At 39.8% G+C, this 20,025-nt stretch overlaps 1 protein-coding gene across 3 annotated transcripts in view; it reads right to left on the minus strand.

The window, feature by feature from the left end:
- RAI14 (retinoic acid induced 14) overlaps positions 1-20,025 on the minus strand; it is a 114,053-nt gene that overhangs the window by 80,900 nt on the left and 13,128 nt on the right. For all 3 annotated transcript variants that reach the window (XM_087927401.1, XM_026715630.2, XM_087927400.1), the window contains exon 2: positions 13,654-13,724. In XM_087927401.1, coding sequence (XP_087783527.1) covers positions 13,654-13,689 — 36 coding nt within the window. In that variant the 5' untranslated portion in view covers positions 13,690-13,724. The remainder of the gene's footprint in view (positions 1-13,653; positions 13,725-20,025) is intronic.

A 20,025-nucleotide genomic window follows, 5' to 3' on the forward strand; every position in this document is an offset into this window, starting at 1 on the left:
CCTCACTTGTTCAACAACTGAAGTTATGAGGGTGCTGAAAAAAGGAGATTTATGTCTAGTCCTGGGATTTATGACAGCATCCTCTGGCCAGAAGACTGTAATTCATGTCATTGGCTACCAGTGTGCATTTACAATGGTTGCAGTGTTCCGTAGTCAAATGATTGCCATTTGCAAACTTCAAAGTCAATTAGTCAATGGGGAAGCTTGGCAGGAAGCCACAAGTTGCAGTCACATGACACTGCACTACTAAACAATCTGTAGTGATTCACTTAACAGCTGGAATTGATGTAAGTCAAGCATAGTCATATGATGTTTCACTTCAAAACTGTGTTGCTTAGTGATGGAGCTTCTAGTCCCCACTGCTGTTGTTAAAGTGAGAGTTACCTGTACTAATTGTTTAATACAAAATATATAGAGGGAATTAGTTTGTGTAAAAAAATAGTGCCTTGATACTAAACCATCTTTATGATTTTTGCATGCTAAGAAACTATTAACTTAATAACCATGTCTTCAACTTTTCTTTCAATGATGGTTATTTTGGAATCTCTTACCACTTTACTTCTCAGCTTCTGGGCTTCTGCCATCTGCATGAACTTTAGGAAGAGAAAATTTAAAAAGCAAACATGTGGCCTATCCTAATGCTGAACCTTGGAGCTAAACCCAAACAAAGAGTCTGTTCAAGAATAATCACAAGCTTGTTCAATGCTACCTATCATACCCGAGAATTCTAGTAGTGAAGAAACTATGTAGGTTTCTATTTAAAGGCACAACTTTAAATAACTTAGCAATCCAGATATCTATACACAAGCTGTGTTTTAAAACTGTGACTAAACTAGAAACTAAAGAAATATGCTTTCTGATTGTGCTGTTTTTAAGAAGGAAAAAAGAATCACATTGCAACTAGTGTTTCACAGCTATAAACTGCCAGAAATTTGTCACCATGCAACTTGTCACATGTAAATAGTACCACAAACTCAGCTGCAATGACTTCTTGACAAGCCTAGTTGCAAAATACTCAACACTCAACAATGAAGGCTAATGGGCCACTTCAGAGGAAATTAAAACTGAAGGGAATACATGTAATGTTGTTTTTTTTAAAAAAAAAATCTGTCCCGCAGATGCACTCCAATCTGACATTTGTACGTAATTTTCTGCCAATCAGTCCAAGTATAATTAGGGCAAGTGAATGTACATATTCCAAGACCAAAGCATGACTGGTTCAGCGTTCACTCCCACAGGAACCTGAACACTGCATCCCAACTCCACACCCCTTTAGCCTATCAGCAAGCGGCAATGCATTCCTTTTATGTTGGCTGATTCACTTAGTTAAGAAAAAGGAAGGAAAAACATAGGCTTAGCACAGAGAGGAAGTAGGTTAAGTGGAAAAAAAAAACCCTAACTATCTAAAAGTGATTCAGTTTCTTACAGGGAAAATGTTAGGGACAGAACATATTTATTTCTAATTAGTAGCATGAACTATTCAAAATAGTAGCAAAGTACATTGCTGCTATTCATAAAACAAACAGGTTGCAGGGATATGAAATAAGCGTGTCACAGCAATTCCTTGGCCCATCACATCAGGTTGCTGAAATGACTCTGCAGGATCCAAACATTATCCTCTCAATTATTTTTTTCCTCAACCTTGGCAGCTTTAAAATGGGTGGATTTCAATGCCTAGAATTCTCTGGCCCACATGGAGAATTATGGGACTTGAAGTCCATGCAGCTTAAACTTGCCAATGTTAAGAAACACTGTTTAAGTGTCAGAACTAAAACACTGATACTCCCAACTAGATTCTTTCAAGAGATCTCATGTCTATTGTCTCATTTCTGGATTCCCATTGAAAAAAAGATTTGTAAATTTCTAATCTAAAACCCATTTCAAATCTTGGCTGCTTCTTTCTAGTAACTGCTTACAGCACTTACTAATTGATACCACCAACTCCTACAGTTTGCACCACCAGGGAAAAGCATATTGTAAAATGTGCTGCTGATATGCAGCATATTTTTAGACAAAGACCGACAATATTTCACATCTGTGAGCTGTGTTCAGACTGCTTTATCTCTAAGTAATAGACTTGTGGATGAGTCAGCACATAGCTGTAGACAAAGATAATAAGGCTTCAATAGATATTCTCCTTGGACTTTATGCTGCTATCATTTGATTTAGAAGTGAAAACTACAGTATTTCATCAATCTCAACTGCTAATGATACCAACTGTTGGCCTAATACAGGTATTCCTCGTCTTATAATAGTTCCTTTAGTGACCATTCAAAGTTACAACGGCACTGAAAAAAGTGACTGGTTACCCTTTTTCACGCTTACGACCGTTGTAGCATCCCATGGTCAAAATTTGGATGCTTGGCAACTGACTCATATTTATGATGATTGCAGTGTCCCAGGGTCATATGATCACCTTTTGCGACTTTCTGACTAAGTCAAAGGAGAAGCCTGATTCCCTTAACAATTGTGCAAGAAGCAGAAATTTTGGACTCAATTGTGATTAAAGGTCTGTAGAGATTCTCAGTCATGCAGGTCATGGTTGTCCCAAAGATGCTTTTTCAGGGGGCAACTGGACTTTGTTTTTTCTTTGAAGACGTTTCGCTTCTCATCCCAGAAGCTTCTTCAGCTATGACAGGATAGTAGGGAATGGAAGGATTTATATTCCTTGCACACAGCTAGTTATTTGCATCCTTTTAGAGTAGTTGAAGCACTTGAATGACTTTGTCTTCAGGGTTCCCTGAGTGGTGCTCCTGGTTGCTGTAGTCTTCAATTTTTTCCTCTGGAAATCCATTCCTACTCCCTGTCATGCCCTCGTTGGAGTCTGATTCTGAGGGGGAGATTGAGCAGCTGACAGGAAGTGGGAGTATGGCTCCGGTGGCTGTGGAAGAAACTGGGGAAGGGCACAGTCTGGCTGGGCATTCAGAGGAAGACCCAGAGCCACCCCCTCGTCGTCCTAGGGCATGCAGGGAGGAACAGAGAAGGGAGCAACATGGCTTATGGGAGAGAAAAAGGCCCTGATCCCTTTCATTAGTTGCAGCTGGGAGAACAGGATATAAGAAGGGCATTTGCATACAGCACCTTGCTGGAAGCAAAGTGTGCATTATCTTTATCGAGGCTTATCTGGGTTTTGGCATCCTCCCAACTGTGTGTGCCACATAATCTTTTGGAAGTCTGCAATTTATTATCCTGGCCTGCTGTATTAATTACTTTAATTACTGTGGTTTGTGTTGTTTTTTAATTTTGAATTTATCTGTACTTTGGTTTGGGACTGCATTTCTTTCCTTTGTAGACTGTTTTGGAAGAGTTTGATCTCCAGCTGTGGATAACTGAACATTGGGGGCCAAGTTGGAGGTATTAAAGGGACTTTACCTATTTTTGTGCCTTTGTTGCTTTTGTGCCACACCCCGGGTCATCACACTCCCACACCATTCAAAGGGTGTTCATCCCAAATTGTAAAGCTAAAAGTCTGTAGAGATTTTCAGTCGTCCAGGTCATGGTTGCCCCAAAGGTGCTTTTTCAAGAGGCAACTGGACTCAAGCCCCCACCCCTATGAGCTCAGTTTTCGCTGGCAGAAGGCTGCAGGAGGCTGTTGCGGCAGAAAATGGGCGTGGGAGCCATGTGCAGCCCCTCCCAGGCTCCATTTTCTCTGGCAGAGGGCTATCAAAACAAACTAAAAACAAACCAAAAAGATAAATGTTTTCCCTTTTGCATTTGAGCATGCAAGAAGGGACAGGAAAGGAGAAAGGGAAAGAGGAAAGACAAAGAAGACAAAGAAAAGATGGGAAGAGAGCAAGGAAGGAAAGAGGGGAAGGGAAAAGAAGGGAGAATGAAGAGGGAAGGAAAAAGAAGAGAAGGAAGGAAGGAAGATTATAATAAAAGTGAGGGAGGGTCTTAGGAAAGTTCTGCCTTAGCACTTGGCCATCACAGGTGCCCCCGACACAAATCCTGTGTCATGCCCATCATGGCCCCCCCCCGCCCCCCGAAATGCAACCCTGATACGGTTCTCAATGAAATCAAGTTTGACATTCCTGAACTACATGAAGAAGTTGGGAATTGTTCAATTTCCTATCTATCTTTTGGACTCAAATCATGCCTTCGTAAAATTAAATTGGCAAAACCAGTTAGATATAAATTTTAAGTGCTAATATGCAGAAGAAAAAGAGATGGCATCTTTATCTTCTAGATCGGGAAGCAAAATGCTTTGGGCTAACTCTGCTTTGAGCATTTAGGTTTCTAGTTTAAGGCCTGAATCCAAGCAGTATTTTTTGGTTGATCCCATGTCGCAAGCCTTTGCCTCTAATAGCAACAGAAAGCTACATATTTATATGAATTCCACTGTATTTTTAGAAAGGAATTATGGTCCTTTTGCAAATTCATACACCAAGTTACAATAGTACTGGCTTTTAACTTGTTTCCGGAGGAGTTTTTATAACACTGCTTAGATGCTGCAGTAGCAGCCTCGAAGAGAGAAATGATGAATGCAAGGCTGCCCCAATGCAACCTTTTGTACGTGAGCCACGCTGTGGAATTCATGTATAAAACAGGAGGACCTTGCATCCTGATGCTGCTTTCATCAAGTTCATGGAAGCAATGGTTCCTGCTTCTGCTCAGATACCTTTGAAGTGAGATATCACAGAGCAGATCCAGGAGGCCTGAAATTTTAATAGCAGCCCCATTTCATATGCCTCTTCTACCAACCTGGCCGCTGTCCCACTTGAGAGACATCAGAAGACACTGATGTGACCAGAAAGGTAATGTCATTGCCCAGACTCCCTCTCCAAGGGTGGCAGGTAGTTCAGAAATGTGAAATATAAATAAATAATAAAAGATTAGCCATATCCCCATCAGTATTTTCCACTCTTGGTTTCATTTGTTTTTCTCTATCTCGCCTAACCATCACATATATGAAGCTATGTGCAAAATGAGTTGCTTCCAAACTACAGTATTAACCACGATCATTCTAATCCAACATTACAAAGCACAGCAAAAAGGACAGTATGAATTGCTAGTTATTTTCTGAGGGAAAGGCTTTCTTTGAATGCTTAAAAGATCCAAACACAACTATGATGGCTATAGTATTTTGCATCAATTCACCTACACCAGGGGTGTCAAATTCGTGGCATCACGGCATTGTCATGTAATGTATTGGGATTTTTTCCCTTTTGCTAAACTGGGCAGGGTGGGGCCAGCACATGATGCATCCGGCCCGTGGGCTGCAAGTTTGATACCCCTGACCTACATCAATATGATGGTATGGAATTTGCTTACTATTAATGTATTTCCTTTAGTATCATATATATTTACCTATCTGCAGACTTCTGGGTCAGACTAATCACTTAATTGGATCTTCAGAGGCCACCAGGTCTCCTGCCCCCACTTCTAAGACAATTAGATCATTCAGGTCAAGTTTATAGTAGAAAAATAAAGGGTAAGGAGACTCAGATTCGCAAGCAATGACTGTAAGATGAGCTGTCTGTCTCCAGCTTTTGAGTAACTAGCTCTTAAGAGCCATTAAGGGAACCTACTTCCCAGGTTGAGTTTTCTAATAGTTTTGACAGGAGGGATTGGTTTGTTATCCCTGAACTATTCCACATGATTCCAACTGGAATTCCCATACTCCATGTATCCACCACTCATAAAGTATTATAGCATGTTCTATGGTAATATGATACAGCAGTGATAACATTCAGAAGATTCTCAAAAATAATAACAATCCCAATTTGGGGGGAATCTTTGTACTTTAAAATGTGACTTATGCTCAGGGCAACTGAGCTGAAAACTCTACACAACATGTTTCAATGAAAGTTTTTTACTATCTAATTTGATTCACTTGAAAAATGACTTGTTTTCCTTATATCCTCTCATTTTCCTTCCACCACCAGAAAGTTGTATTTCTCAAGCATAATCAACTTCCTTTCTATACCAGATTGGGGGACTACAGATTTATTTCGCCTCCACAACATTGGAATCTTTTAAGGCCAGGAGCTGTTTTAATAAATCAACTCCAATCTTCAGTAAATAAAAACCAAGAAATTTATTCTGGATGGATTAAAAGGAAGTCTTTTATAAGAGGTGTCGATAAGATCAGAGCCAGCTGTCCTTCAGACTCTTGCTCTCAAATCAAGCGGGGGTGGGAGGGGAGATTTGTTTCTCCTATTAAACAAAGAACATTTTTCTTCTTTTTTCTCTCTCCTACTCTTCAGTTAAGACTGCTCATTGAAAATTACATACTAGAAACAGATTTCCATGTTCTTGGCCTGAGCATGGCTTTTTTCTCTGCTATTTTTCTGAAAGTTTCCTGTAGAACAAAATAGGCTCTGTGATTACATTTGGCCATCCAAATGTAGTACTTACTTCAAAGGGATATGAGAATGATGTGTAAAACAAAAATAACCTCTACAGCTGGATTCAACATATAAGTATCTTTTGCTTGTCCTCTATTTATAATCACAACTGGAATGGGAACTTCCATTGTAAGTCACTACAGTTGTTAAGTTGAACCTGATTTTGCAACAATTATGGTGGTTGCTAAGCAAATCTTTCCCGATGTGCATGTTTTGGAAATCAGCAAAAAATGTAGCAAACAGTAATCACGTGACTGCAGATGCCTTAACCAGTTGTAAATGCAAGCCAGTTGTCAAGCATTTGAATTAGATCACATGACCAAGAGGTTGGTGTGACAGTCATAAATGTGAGTAGAGGTTGTAAGTAATTTTTTTTCAAGGTTGTCATAACTTTGAACTGTAATTAAATCAATGGTTGTATGTCAAGGACTACCTTGCTCATTGCTCACACAATAGAGCAAGATAAGACTATTTTTCTCTGAACCACACAGGTGCCATATAACTGGCTACGTTCACCCATAATATTTAACATACTATCAGTATATGGTAAAGCAGCATTGTATATTTCTAACTTGACCTTGAAGTGTACAACTGGAGTAGCTCATTAGACAGAGTAGTTCATAGTCTTTCTCCAACCATATTTATTAATATTTAGAAAATGCAGAGCCATGCAATTAACCTAACAATCTTTGCTCTTGCCCAATTTCCAGCTTTATATTCATATTTTTCAGGAAAAGATCGGAATCATTTACTTCGCAGTCATCTAATCCCAATACCATCCATTGCAGGATCTGCTACAATAGCTTGGATGGATAGCTATCCAGTCTCTCTTCATGAGTTCCAATGAAGAAGAATGTACTTAAAGCAAGCTATTCCACTGGTTGGCAGCTTCTACTATCATGAAATTCCTCCTAATACCTATCTTGAATGTACTTCCCTATGGTTTGGGTCTATTAGTTCTGGCTCTGCCCTTCTGCACATCAGAGCACAAGTTCACTTCCTCATTTAAATAACAATCCTTGCCACAACAATAAACAATTTGTTGGTCAAGAACATTCATCAGTAGAAATCTCTTGAATACTAAGGGACTAGAAGCAATTGGATCTCCTGTTCAACTGAATTCCATTTTTTAATATTCATAATTGTACTTCCTACTCAGTTTTCCTTTGGTGTTGCCTGTGTAAAATTATATACTTTAAACTTGTACAATGGTATGTCAGAATGATCTTAGAAGACTAGATCCAGAGACGCTTTGTAGGGAACATGTCAGCTTTACTAGGTGGACTATATAGGTTCGAGAAATTAGAGGGTCTTTTTGAGCCCCTTACCTCACACATTATCCAGCTGCAAACTATGCTGTCTCTTATATGACCATTCTTTAATCAGCCTCTTTGGTCAGCATCCCAAGGTCATTCCTGCATACCATTACAACTTAGCAAAGTTTGTGGCCTCAAAGTTGCTTACAGCATCTGATATTTGTTCATAAATGTTTTCAGAATTTTAGTAACCCACCCACACTGTATAATCAAATGTATGTGTCATGATCTATTTTCCTGAACAATTGTAGGTTTTCTTCTGCCCAGCTGATAGATATGACAAAGAGGGGAGTTGAGTTGTTGAATGGTTTTGTCCAGCCAGATCATACATTTGGGTAGGAGGGAGAAATGAGCAGATCATTTAGCTGATGCAGGTAGAGAAACTGCAGCAGACCGCGTGGTGGTCTCAAATCACAGTGTGACTATCACTGCTGTAGAGCAACCAATTATGGTAGCTCAATTCCAAATGCAAAACTCTTCTATTTTTATTCTCAACTTAATGGATAAGAAAGACCACACATGTGGATGACTCAACCTCTCACTGAGCTAGAAAAATTGTGAAACTCCAGAAAAGACCTAACAGTTATAACTATTTTTATCACTCCCCAGACTTATATGTCTGACTACCTCCGTTCAAGAGTGATTTTGTCTAGCAGAGACAGATGACATCCTCCAACAGAAGAAAAACAACCTTTATATAGAAATATGACTAGAACACAAGAAAATTTCACAGGTCATTATCTATTAAAACAATATTTGAACCCTTGGGATTCTCCCAAAGACGAAGCAACCAAGCTTCTATAAATTCATCACCCAGAATGAACTTAGCAGAATTTGAATCAACACGTTTATGACAAAACAGTAGATTGTGAATGAAATATATAAATCTTTTACCAATGCTTAAAGCAATACTACCTCCATTCAAAGGTAGCTGAAAGAAGCTCAAATATTTGCTATGGGCATTATTCCAAGTCTACAATATATCTCAGAATTTAAAAGCCAATGATAATAAGTTAGTCACTATTATCTAAGTTCAAAAGTGTCTTAAGTATTTAAAAAACAGAGTTTGGACTAGCTTCAGAGTCTGCTTGGATGGATAGCTCTGTGTTTAACCTCAAAGATATACAGCTTTCTCTGGCTATTCCTTGGAACAATGTCAGGATGTTTATGCAAAAGCACAATCTTGCTCTTTTAGTTAATACCACTAAAGAGTGAACAAATGAGTGCAAGGAAAAATCAGCCTAAATGTTCATCAGTATAAATTTTGTCTTCTCTGTCCTATTTCTTATCAGCACCTATATCATTAACTCTACTGCAAGAGGCAGTATGACATATTGAAGATAGATATAGAGTGGTTGTTTGGTTACCTGAAGCATCTGGTTGGATATAAATGGAATAAAATGCTAGATAAGGTATTATTCTCCAAGCTGTTGGCCTTAAGATTAATTAAGGCCACAATTCCAAGCTTCTTCTATGTTAGCCTGGAATTTGGAAAATTATACTCCTAACATATGTTGAGGGCACTGTTGTGTACTCACTGAAGAGGGTTAAAATAGGACTCTTTGCCTGATCTGCTACTCCTAATTTCTATCTGATTGGGTTCCTGTGCAGCACTAAGTCATCATTTGCCTAAGTACCATTATTGAATTAACCACAACAGGCTGTAGTTAATATATTCAACAATACACTAATCCCAAACAAGTCAATTTTATTATGATTTAAAAGCAATATATGAGCTCAGCCTTTCCCACTCCTCTCAATTAAGTCCAAATGATTTTCAATGAAATTAATCCTGCTGTTTCATGCCAATCCAAGTAAACAATAAGAACTCAACTAGATAGAATAGAATAGAATAGAATAGAATAGAATACTTTATTGGCCATGTATGATTGGACAAGGAATTTGTCTTGGTGTAAATACTCTTATGTACATAAAAGAAAAGATACATTCGTCAGGAGTCAGGAATCATAAGGTACAACACTTAATGATAAGTCATAGGGTACAATAAGAATCAATCATACTAGGAAACAGTCAATATAAATCGTAAGTATACAAGTGACAAAGTTACAGTCATATAGTCATAAGTGGGAGGGAACAAGTGGGTGATAAGGAATGATGACAAGATTTAACAGTTATAGTAGTGCAGACTTTGTAATAGTTGAACAGAGTTGAGGGAATTATTTGTTTAGCAGAGTGATGGCTTTCAGGGAAAAACTGTCCTTGTGTCTAGTTGTTCTGGTATGCAATGCTCTATAGCATTGTTTTGAGGGAAGGAGTTGAAACAGTTTAAGTCTGGAATAATATGTCCTGATAATGCCACTGCATTATCTTATGTAGAAATGTAGAAATTTGTAACACTGACTTTATTTTATTTAAGTCTTTCACTCAAAGGGGTAAATGTAACAAACAACAGGTTCCTTCTCAAAAAGGTTGCTGATAAGCCACAACTGGATTTGCCTTTACCGATGAGTATAACATTTTCATTCATTTGCAAAGATTCCTTTTAAATGAAAATGTCAAGGAATGAGATTGCATTGTTTTTTCCGCAAGATGTTTCTACATAGAGTAGGCAAACTTATGAATGACAGTAGATTTGGAATTTTGTTAGCCTGTTGAGAGCACAGTCACAAACGGATGTCATGGAGATGGGCCTACTCGCAAAATGGGAGGCATTATAAGCATGTGTTTGAGGAAGCATGTGGATATATATGAGGAAATGATTTTGGGAGACAGAGAGAAGAGGCCAGAGGCTGGACAACAACCACATAAAAAAAATATCTCCACCCAAAGAAGGAAAACTTTTCAAGAAGGGGCTCTCCCTAGTTTTTTGGAAAGCAAAAGGAAAGGAGGAGATAAATATTTTCAGTCTTGCAAGAATGTGTTAACGGAACCTTACAATAAAGTTAGCATTCATGAAGATTTCTGGGGGAGGCAATTTGAAGATTAAGAAGCCTTTAAATGAGCAGAGATGGCATTGTGGCAGCCACAGCAGCAAGGTGACAAGACCCTCCGGATAAGAGAGAACTTCTGAAATGTTTCCCAAGGTCATTCCCACATACAATTACAGCATGGCCAGTCCCAAAGGAGAAGGTCACTTACCAGATTGACCATACATTATTCACCAGAGGGAAAATAGTCCGAGATGCTTTCTTCTATCCCAGGGAAAGCTCTGAGGAATCCTGAGGCATTTGGGCAAATAAAGTTGCTACAGATAACCAGCATGCAACATGCTGGTATTCAACACATTTTTTTCATTTTAGTTTAATTTTATTTAGTTTAAAGAAAGTAGAGGTGGAATAAGAATCCATTGAGATTTGGAGATTTGGGGGGGAACCCTGGTGTCTGGGTACCAAGTTACTACCCTGACATAAGCTCATGTTGTTTGTTTTTATAATACATGTTATCTACTTTCTTTAGGGTTGGAGATAAGGAGAAAGAACTCTTTTACAATATTTACAATCTGAAGGGGGAAAAAACTGGGGCGGGGGGGGGAGAGGAAAGTGGAAGAAAGAATAAACTTGGAAACTATATGCAGATGTTTCAGTTTAGGCCAGACTACAAGCAAATATGAAAAGGAGAAGGTTATATGCCAAGGACTTCAGGAAAGTATCAACTAAGAAGAGGAATTAGAAAGAAGCTGGAAAAATAGCAACAGATAACTATGGGAGTAACTTTTATAGGACATTAAAATGCCTTATTTTTTTAAAAAAAACAGACTACATTGCTCAGACTAATATATTTCCCTATTTCTTTCCCTTCTAATTTAGAAACCGCAAAATTTTACAAATACCAGGCATGGGAACAGACCAGAAAATACCCTTTTTGTTTGTTAAAAGCCGCCTTCTCCAGACATTTCAAAGAAAGCAAACAATCAATCATGTTAATTTAACAGAATCAGTGAGTTTTGACTCTTCCTTCAACCAAGAAAATAGCATCCCAAAAATTATTTACAAAAAAAATGGTGCCAGAACCTCATCCCAACCAGCCTGAGATACTTTGAAGAAGCAAATGTGCTCGGCTCCATGGTTTTACCATGAACATTACTTAGCAGGAAGAACAAACAATAGGGATCTCTATTCATCGGCTGTCTAGCATTTCACCCAAGCTGGAATCACTGGATTACTGCTTTTTTAATAAGCCAACAAAAAAAAAAGCCTTTTGAAGAACTTTGGCTGATTCTTAGAGCTAGATAATGTTTGGCAGGGATGAATGCCAAAGATCTGCAAGGAAGCATCAATCTGTGACACAAGGGAAAAAACAGCCTGTATTATCACTAAACAGTCTTCCTGCAGACCCAAGATATTCTCTTTTGTCTTTAGCTATAAAAAAACTGTCATCCAGAGAGAGTCCACATGAATGAATGCAAAAGTGTTGCTCCTACTCAAAATTAAAAAAAAAAAACCTTAACAGTTACGAAATGCTAGAGATGCATAGCAACAATTTGGAAGGCAACTTTTGTCATAGCCCCAGCAGCACATATGGCTCATCAGTTTCCTTTTATAAAGGACCACCCAATTAACTACAGTTATAGCTATCTAAAGGAGTCTGATGATCAAGTGAAATTTCAACACAACCCTCCTTTTGATCAATGCTTGATCTAAGAGGATGGCTGCTTCCTGACAAGCCTAGGCAGACGGCTAAAACCAAGGCATTAATGGGATAATGTGTTGAGGTACAATGTAGAGCAGGGGGCTCCAACCTTGGCAACTTTAAGACTTGTGGACTTCAACTCCCAGAATTCCTCAGCCAGCAAAGCAAAGCTGGCTGAGGAATTCTGGGAGTTGAAGTCCACAAGTCTTAAAGTTGCCAAGGTTGGAGACCCTTGCTGTAGTGTAGAGGAATCAGCATGCCCAGGCCTTCTTCAATAGTCTTAAGACATGTAGAAACATCAGCAGTTGTCAAAACCATCCAGATATGAAAGAAAGCCACTCGTGGACATTATCAGCTTCTGCAACAAGAATGACTGATTCCTACCAGTTGTTCTTAAAAGTATAAACACAAGAAAAAACTGGACCAACAGAAACATGGTCTTCTACCAGTGTAGTTTTTTCTGTATAACTTTTATATTTATAACTCCTGCTCTTCATGTAAGATAAGCCAGAGAAGTCTAATGGGAGTGGCCCTGACGCAAATGAATTCAGAAACTAAGCTAAGCTATTGCATATTGGATTGGACTCTCAGATTGGACCGAGAGTCATCCATTATGATCTGTACACCATGAGTTAAGAGTAAGCAAGATGTGAAGACCCAATCAATTGTGGGCTTCTGAAATGAAGCAGTTTTTCAGGGATTTAAGAGAAGACTTTCTCCCTGGTTAAGGCATCACATTGAATCTAGCGCAGATGCATTATACACCAGACATGCAGTCCTCAATAGTTAAGACTATATCCTGGTGTAATGGGGTAGCAAAGTTCAGTTGAGCAATAGCAGCTTTTTTCAGATTAACTACTGAAGTGGGTAAGTTTAAAGGGAAGTCCTAGTTTGCTGAGCTATTCAAGCCAAAACAAATACATCTTTTTCACACCTCAAGATGAATGCAACTTATGCACTCTCCAATAAAGGTCTCCTTCATATCAACTTTAATTCTTGGTGGATACAGATTTTTGTGGGGCAACAATCTAGAAATGGTTTACTTCTGCTTTCTTCAAGGACATTTTCTTGACTTCCTAATCTTGCTCAGCTATGTGTTTCTTTGGTTGCTTCCATGTCAGCTAAGTCTCCTGTTCAAGAATTAACTAAGCCTGTTGTAACTAAACGTTTTGAGATCAACTAAAGTTGGCTAGATGACACATGATTTCATCCTAACAATTCATAATATTTGTCTAGAAACTAAGCAATCTGTCATCCTATTACTCCTTCCAGCCTTCTTTTACAAGCTTTGCCACTCCTGCCCTTGTAGTTTATTAACCTTCGTTTGTATCATCCTGGAAGCAAAAAAATGGAAGTGAAAACAGATGAGAGTTAGCCAAACTGAGCCACTGAATACTTACATCACTCTTCCTGAACTTGGCTTTCAAGCTCTTCATGTTTTTTCCATTCAAATCTTACACACTTTCAGCACCTATTTGGGAGAAAAAAAAGAGGTGTAAAGAAAATATGTATATTTCCAGCTACATTTGGTTGAAATTTAATGAACATCAGTTTCATTTTCTTAAATGCAGTATACAGTTAAGTTTAGGTAAAAATGATACCCTAATCTATGGTTCAATTTCACCTACTATATTAAATAGTAAAGAAAATTATATGCACTGACTTTTCTGTGCAACAATGGAGAAAAGGATCTACTTTTATACGTGCATTTTCAACGTACTTATAGCAAAGCTGAATAAATATGACATAATCTTTCACCTTTTGCTCTAGCCATTTTTTTTAATCCAGAAAGAAAAATGCACAATCTTCTTTTGTGATTACAAATCCTAGGCATTGTTCTCCAAAGCAGAAAGGAATATATTGTCTGTGTAAAATAAAGAAACCTCTAAAAGAATGGTTTTCTATATCCCCATCAAGGTGTAATGCATTTAATAGCATGCCTGGTAAAGTATTCATTGGTTTTATAGGCCACGTTATAGAGAGTTAGTTGCCTAGTGAGTCAACCTTTTCTTATCTTGTTCAATTGAAGCAGAATGTACTGTACAACACCCAACTTGGCTGCTTCCTTGTCAGCTAAGTGTATATCATTTGCAGCTACAAGTTAGCATGGCCAAGGCTTTTCTCCCACAATAGCATCTTCCCACAATAGCATCACATGATCATTATGAACCTTTCTTATTTAAACAAAACTTCCAGCACACCTTTGCTCTATCTAATGCCTTCTACAAATACTAGTGCACTAGCTCCCAGAATTCCCCAGCAAGGCAACATACTCTGCATTCTAACAGTTGCTGAGATTGCCAAGATAGGAAAGCTATTCTAGTAAAGAAGGGAAAGTAAGAAGGGAAAGTAAGAAGGGAAAGTCATAAGTAACTGTACTGTGTGTAACCGAAGAACATACTGTATGTCCACTTAGGCAGTTTCATCTATGACAGGGGTATCAAGCTCAAGGCCCGGGGGCCAAATCCGGCCCATGGGGTGCTTAGATCTGGCCGACAGGACTGCCCTGGAAACAGCGAAGGACTGGCCCGCAGTGCCTCTGCCACAGAAAATGGAGTTTGGGAGGGTTGCGTGCAGCACTCCCAAGCTCTGTTTTGTCTGGCAAATGGTTGCAGGATGCCACTGGAGCCAAAAACGGAGCTCGGGAGCCCATTTTCACTGGCAAAGTGCTCGGGCCACCACAGGCGCCCCCCAACACAAGTGACGCTGAGGTGACCACGTCCACACCAGCCCCCACAAGGTTAAACACAACCCTGATGGAGCCCTCAATGAAACTGTATTTGACACCCCTGATCTATGAATATGTCACCTGTGCTAGATGGAATTGCAATGCATTCAAGAGCTCTAGGCTGAAACAGATGAGATTTATGACTTGAGAAACATGAAAAGAGTATTTTATAGCAGATCAGAATGTATCTGGTATTCTAAAGATAAGATTCCCAAAATGGAAACCTAGGCCCCAGGTGTCCATTGAACAATAATTGTTGTTGAAAGGTTTGTTGCTCAGAAATGCATAGCTCTCAAGGAGTCCCTTTTCCCAAACATTTTTTATTTTAAAATATAGAGGAAATAACACAATATTTGTACCTTCAGAAATATTAACTTCTGCTTACATTGGCAGTTTAATTCATCTAGACATTTTATATTTGGGCTTTCTTAGCTGATTTTAATGTATTGGGACTGGACTTTACATGGCCTTTTTGAATTGAATGTCTCATTTTTAAATATACTACCCTGAAACCTCCCTTTGGGCCAAGGCAAGATCTTTAAATCTTTACAACTGCAGAGTTACAGATAATAACACAAGAGAATTAAGTATTGTATTGTTCCCCCAACTTCATTGATTAATAGGCTTTCTGTATTTGGGATAGGGTCCCATAATGCACAAAACTAATTTTGCCACCCCTCTGAATATGCATGTCAACTTTGATTGTTTGCAGAGACACCTCTATCAAATAAAGTGTTACTGGAAGTAGGCAACTTGTGACTTGCCAAAAATGTCCTGATCTTCCACCTGACTCCAACCCACCCCCCCACCCCACCCCCCGCAACATATGCAGTTCTTGGAACTCAACTCTGCAAGATCAGAGCCCCTGCTTTTTTAAAAAAAAATATGCAGGACAGTGGTGGTATTCTACCGGTTCAGCCCAGTTCTGGTGTACTGGTAGCACCAAAGATCAGCTGAGACCAAACCAGTTCTTTCCGATGCGCTGCAGTTGGGCCCATCGGCCCGGGCTCCCATATTGACCATTATTCCGTGCTTATGTAATGCAGCTACTTTGCGTGGCACAGCAGATTGCCGCGCATCAGCTGCTGAAGCGACAGAGAGAGTGCAGGATTGCAGAAGGTGAGTCAGAAAGCCTATGTGCAAGCGCAAAGTGTGTGTTTGGTGCGCATGCGTGCAAAGAGCGCCCACCAAACCACACCCACCGAACCGGTGGCAAACTCTTTCGAAACGGATCACTGATGCAAGGTATAAAATGTGTCAAACCATCTCTAAAAAGTTTTATTTTTGCCTATCCCCCTCAAAAGGCAAAACAAGTACTTTAAAAATCACTTTAAGATTGGCTTACTAGCAACAATTTTCCCTGAACAATGGGCATGAACACTGAAATGTTATGGAATTTCAGCCAGGTTTTAGAAAATTTACATGCAGTCTGGCAGATGCCATGTAGTGTGGCAAGGGGTCCCTTAAGCTTTAGAAAGAAGCAAAATATTGTCCACCCCTGCAGAAGGGAGACCTGTATCCAGTGGTTTGGGAAATAATATGGGCTCTATTAATCACACAGGTAGTCCTGGACTTACAACCATTCATTAATTATAACACTGAAAAAGTAACTTATGACCATTTTTCACACCTACAACTGTGGCAGCATGGTCATACGATCAGAATTTGGACACTTGGCAACTGTATTCATGATAGTTGCAGTGTCCTGAAGTCATGTGATCATCTTTTGTGACCTTTTGACAAGCACAGACAACAGGGAAGCCAGATTCACTTAACAACCATGTTACTAACTTAACAACTGCAGTGATTCACTTAACAACTATGACAAGAAAGGTTGTAAAATGGTACAACTGAGAATCTGGAGCTCGCAGTGCACCTTTTGGAGAGCTGAATGCGTATAGGCAAGCTGCAAAAATTGCAAACAGAAGTAACATGACACAAGCTGTGTGTCAAAAGAACTGATTTGTTCATTGCACAATCGTTGCAAATGCCTTTAGCCAGAGGTTAGTCCTGTTCCTCTCTCAAAAACAAAAAAAATAAAATCCTGCATTGTTAAACACACCAAACCAGTCAAGTGCTACTTGGCAAGGAAAATATTTATTCATGAGTTGCAAAACCAACAAGGATAACTCAGTGAAACTAAAAACCTTGTAAGCTTTTTGCGTGTGGGCACCAAGTGACCTCTAAGAGAAGGAAAGAGCACTTGGAAAGTGGTCCTGGAACTTTCTGGATTTTTAATACATCAAAAAATGAATATTTGCAAGCAGATTCAGCTGTTGAGCAAACATATACTATATTCTCATGTTTGTTTTGATATTTAAAACAGTCTGTACTTTTTGAATGGTACCTGAATACAGCTACTCCTTGACTTACCACCTTAATGGAGCCTGCCCATCGTGGTTGTAAGTAATGATTGTTGTAAGGCAGGTCACCTATGCAACTAACCCAATTTATTATCTTTTTTTGTGGTAGTTAAAAAAAGCAACAGTCATTAAGCCAACCAATGATTTGCTATAGGCTGGTTTTGCTGAAAACCAGCAATAAGGTGCTTTTTTCATTAAACTAGACATACCCAAATTCCAGTCAGCGTTCTTTATGTTTTAGCTTCCAGTCCCCTAATCATCTTTGCTGCTCTTCTCTACACTCTTTCTAGAATCTCAACATCTTTTTTACATCGTGATGAATTCCAAGTGTGGCCTTACCAAGGCATTATAGAGTGGTATTAACACTTCAAGTGATCTTGATTCTATCCCACTGTTAATGCAGTCTAGAACTATGTTGGTCTTTATGGCAACTGCAGCACACCACTGGCTCATATTTAAATGGTGTCCTCTAGGACTCCAAGATCCCTCTCATGTTACTACTATTGAGCCACATATACTATACCTGTACATTTGGTTTTTCTTGCCTAAATGTAGTACCTTACTTTTTTCACCATTGAATCAGTGGTGGGATTCAATTTTTTTAATACCGGTTCTGTGGGTGTGGGTTGGTGGGTGTGGCAGGGGAAGGAGACTGTAAAATCTCCAGTCAGAGGTGGCATTTGCCAGTTCTCCGAACTACTCAAAATTTCCGCTACCGGTTCTCCAGAACTGGTCAAAACCTGCTGAGTACCACCTCTGCATTGAATTTCATTTTGTTAGATAGCACCCAATGTTCAACTCTATCAAGATCCTTCTGCATCTTAAGTCTATCTTCTGTAGTGTTGGCTATTTCTGCCAGCTTGGTGTCGTCTGCAAATTTGATGAGTTCCCAATCTATCCCCTCATTCAAATCAGCAAATGAAGATGTTGAAGAGTACTGGGCCTAAAACAGAGCCTTGAGGTATCCGAAGGAGTTGCACTCAGGGGTGGGATTCAACCAGTTCACACCTATTCGCTAGAACCGGCTGTAAACATTCTAAGCAGTTCAGAGAACTGGTTGTTAGAAGAAATTACTGGCCTAATCCTGTAAGGAAGGCAGGAAGGAAACATTCTGGTGTTGCTTACAGATACTGCCTCTCTGTTAACCCTTATTACATTCTTGGCAGGACTAGACTTCCTGTCTCAGGAACGTCTCTAGAGTTTTTTTCCCCTCCTTTGCTGGTACTTTGCTTGTGTGGAGTGACCATTCAAAGTTACAATGGCACTGAAAAAAGAGATTTATGACCATTTTTCACACTTATGACTGTTGCAGAATCTCCACAATCATGAGAGGCCATGCGAGGGGATGTGTGCCTCGATGTGAGTGATAATGAGTTGGCCACAACCAGCCAAGAACATGACCACCAAGCTATGTCCACCCAATCACATGACCATCAAGCTATGCCCACCACCTAAGCCACGCCCACCGGTTGTTAAAATTTTTGAATCCCACCCCTGGTTGCACTGTAACTTTGAATAGTTGCTAACTAAGCAAGGGCTATGTATTCTGTATGGAAGAAGTAATGATAGTGAAAGTAGTGGAATATCTACAGTGTTCAATTCTGCAGATCCTTATTAGCTGACATCAAGCAGTAAACATATGCCCAGTGCAACACAGTCTTCCTCAACCCTGAGGAATTCTGGGAGTTGAAGTCCATGCAAGTTGCCAAGGCTGAGAAACACTGATCCAGTGATTTTCATGTGAAAACGGTAGTAGGGCAGATCTCTCCATACCTCGCATGAAGCTCCTCTTTGTTATTATGCTTGATGCCAGGAAGGAATCTGCCCTACAGCACTTCTAATTATTTACCTATGTGGCCTGATATTGTACTTAGACAAGACATGGCTCTCTAGAGCAGGGGTCTCCAACCTTGTCCACTTTAAGACTTGCGGACTTCAACTCCCAGAGTTCCTCAGCCTGCTGAGGAACTCTGGGAGTTGAAGTCCGCAAGTCTTAAAGTGGACAAGGTTGGAGACCCCTGCTCTAGAGTGGTGATGGTGAACCTATGGCACACATACTGGAAATGGCACACAGAGCCATTTCTGCTGACACACGAGCCATCGCCCCAGATCAGGCCCACTGTGCATGCACACGGGCCTCCCGCCAGCCAGCTGATTGTTGGGTATCTGCCGTGCATGCGCAGGGAGATGCACATGCATGCACAGAGGCACAGGGCGCATGGGCAGCATGGGGGAGATGCACATGCACATGTGCAGAGACACAGGGGGGTCGCGCGCACCTTGCATTATGGGTGCAGGCATGCGCATTTTCAGCACTCGAGGACGAAAAGGTTAGCCATCACTGCTCTAGATTTATTTATTTTTGACCTGTTCGTAGAGAGCTTTTCTAATCGAGAACAGTAGTGGATTCAGGGAGGCAGGCAGAAAAACATGTTCTGCAACTAAAACAACAGATTGTGGAACAACAGCCAAAACATGCCTTTGCCTCCTTAGCAGAAGGGAAAAAGCAAAATGCTTCTTAATGGGTTTACTTGCGAAGTTAGACGTGTGCGTGGATCCTCATGTTTGGCCAATAGAAGGGGAAAAAATAAATCTGGCTGAAGATCTTTCCCTACTCTTTGGATATTTTATTTAGCCGTAGGCAAAAGCCTGCACAAAGCATTCACAGCTCTCATGAAGCA

The sequence above is a fragment of the Pseudonaja textilis genome, chromosome 2 (assembly GCF_049901715.1).
Source record: "Pseudonaja textilis isolate UNSWEBS1 chromosome 2, rPseTex1.2, whole genome shotgun sequence".
NCBI classification, from domain to species: Eukaryota; Metazoa; Chordata; class Lepidosauria; order Squamata; family Elapidae; genus Pseudonaja; species Pseudonaja textilis.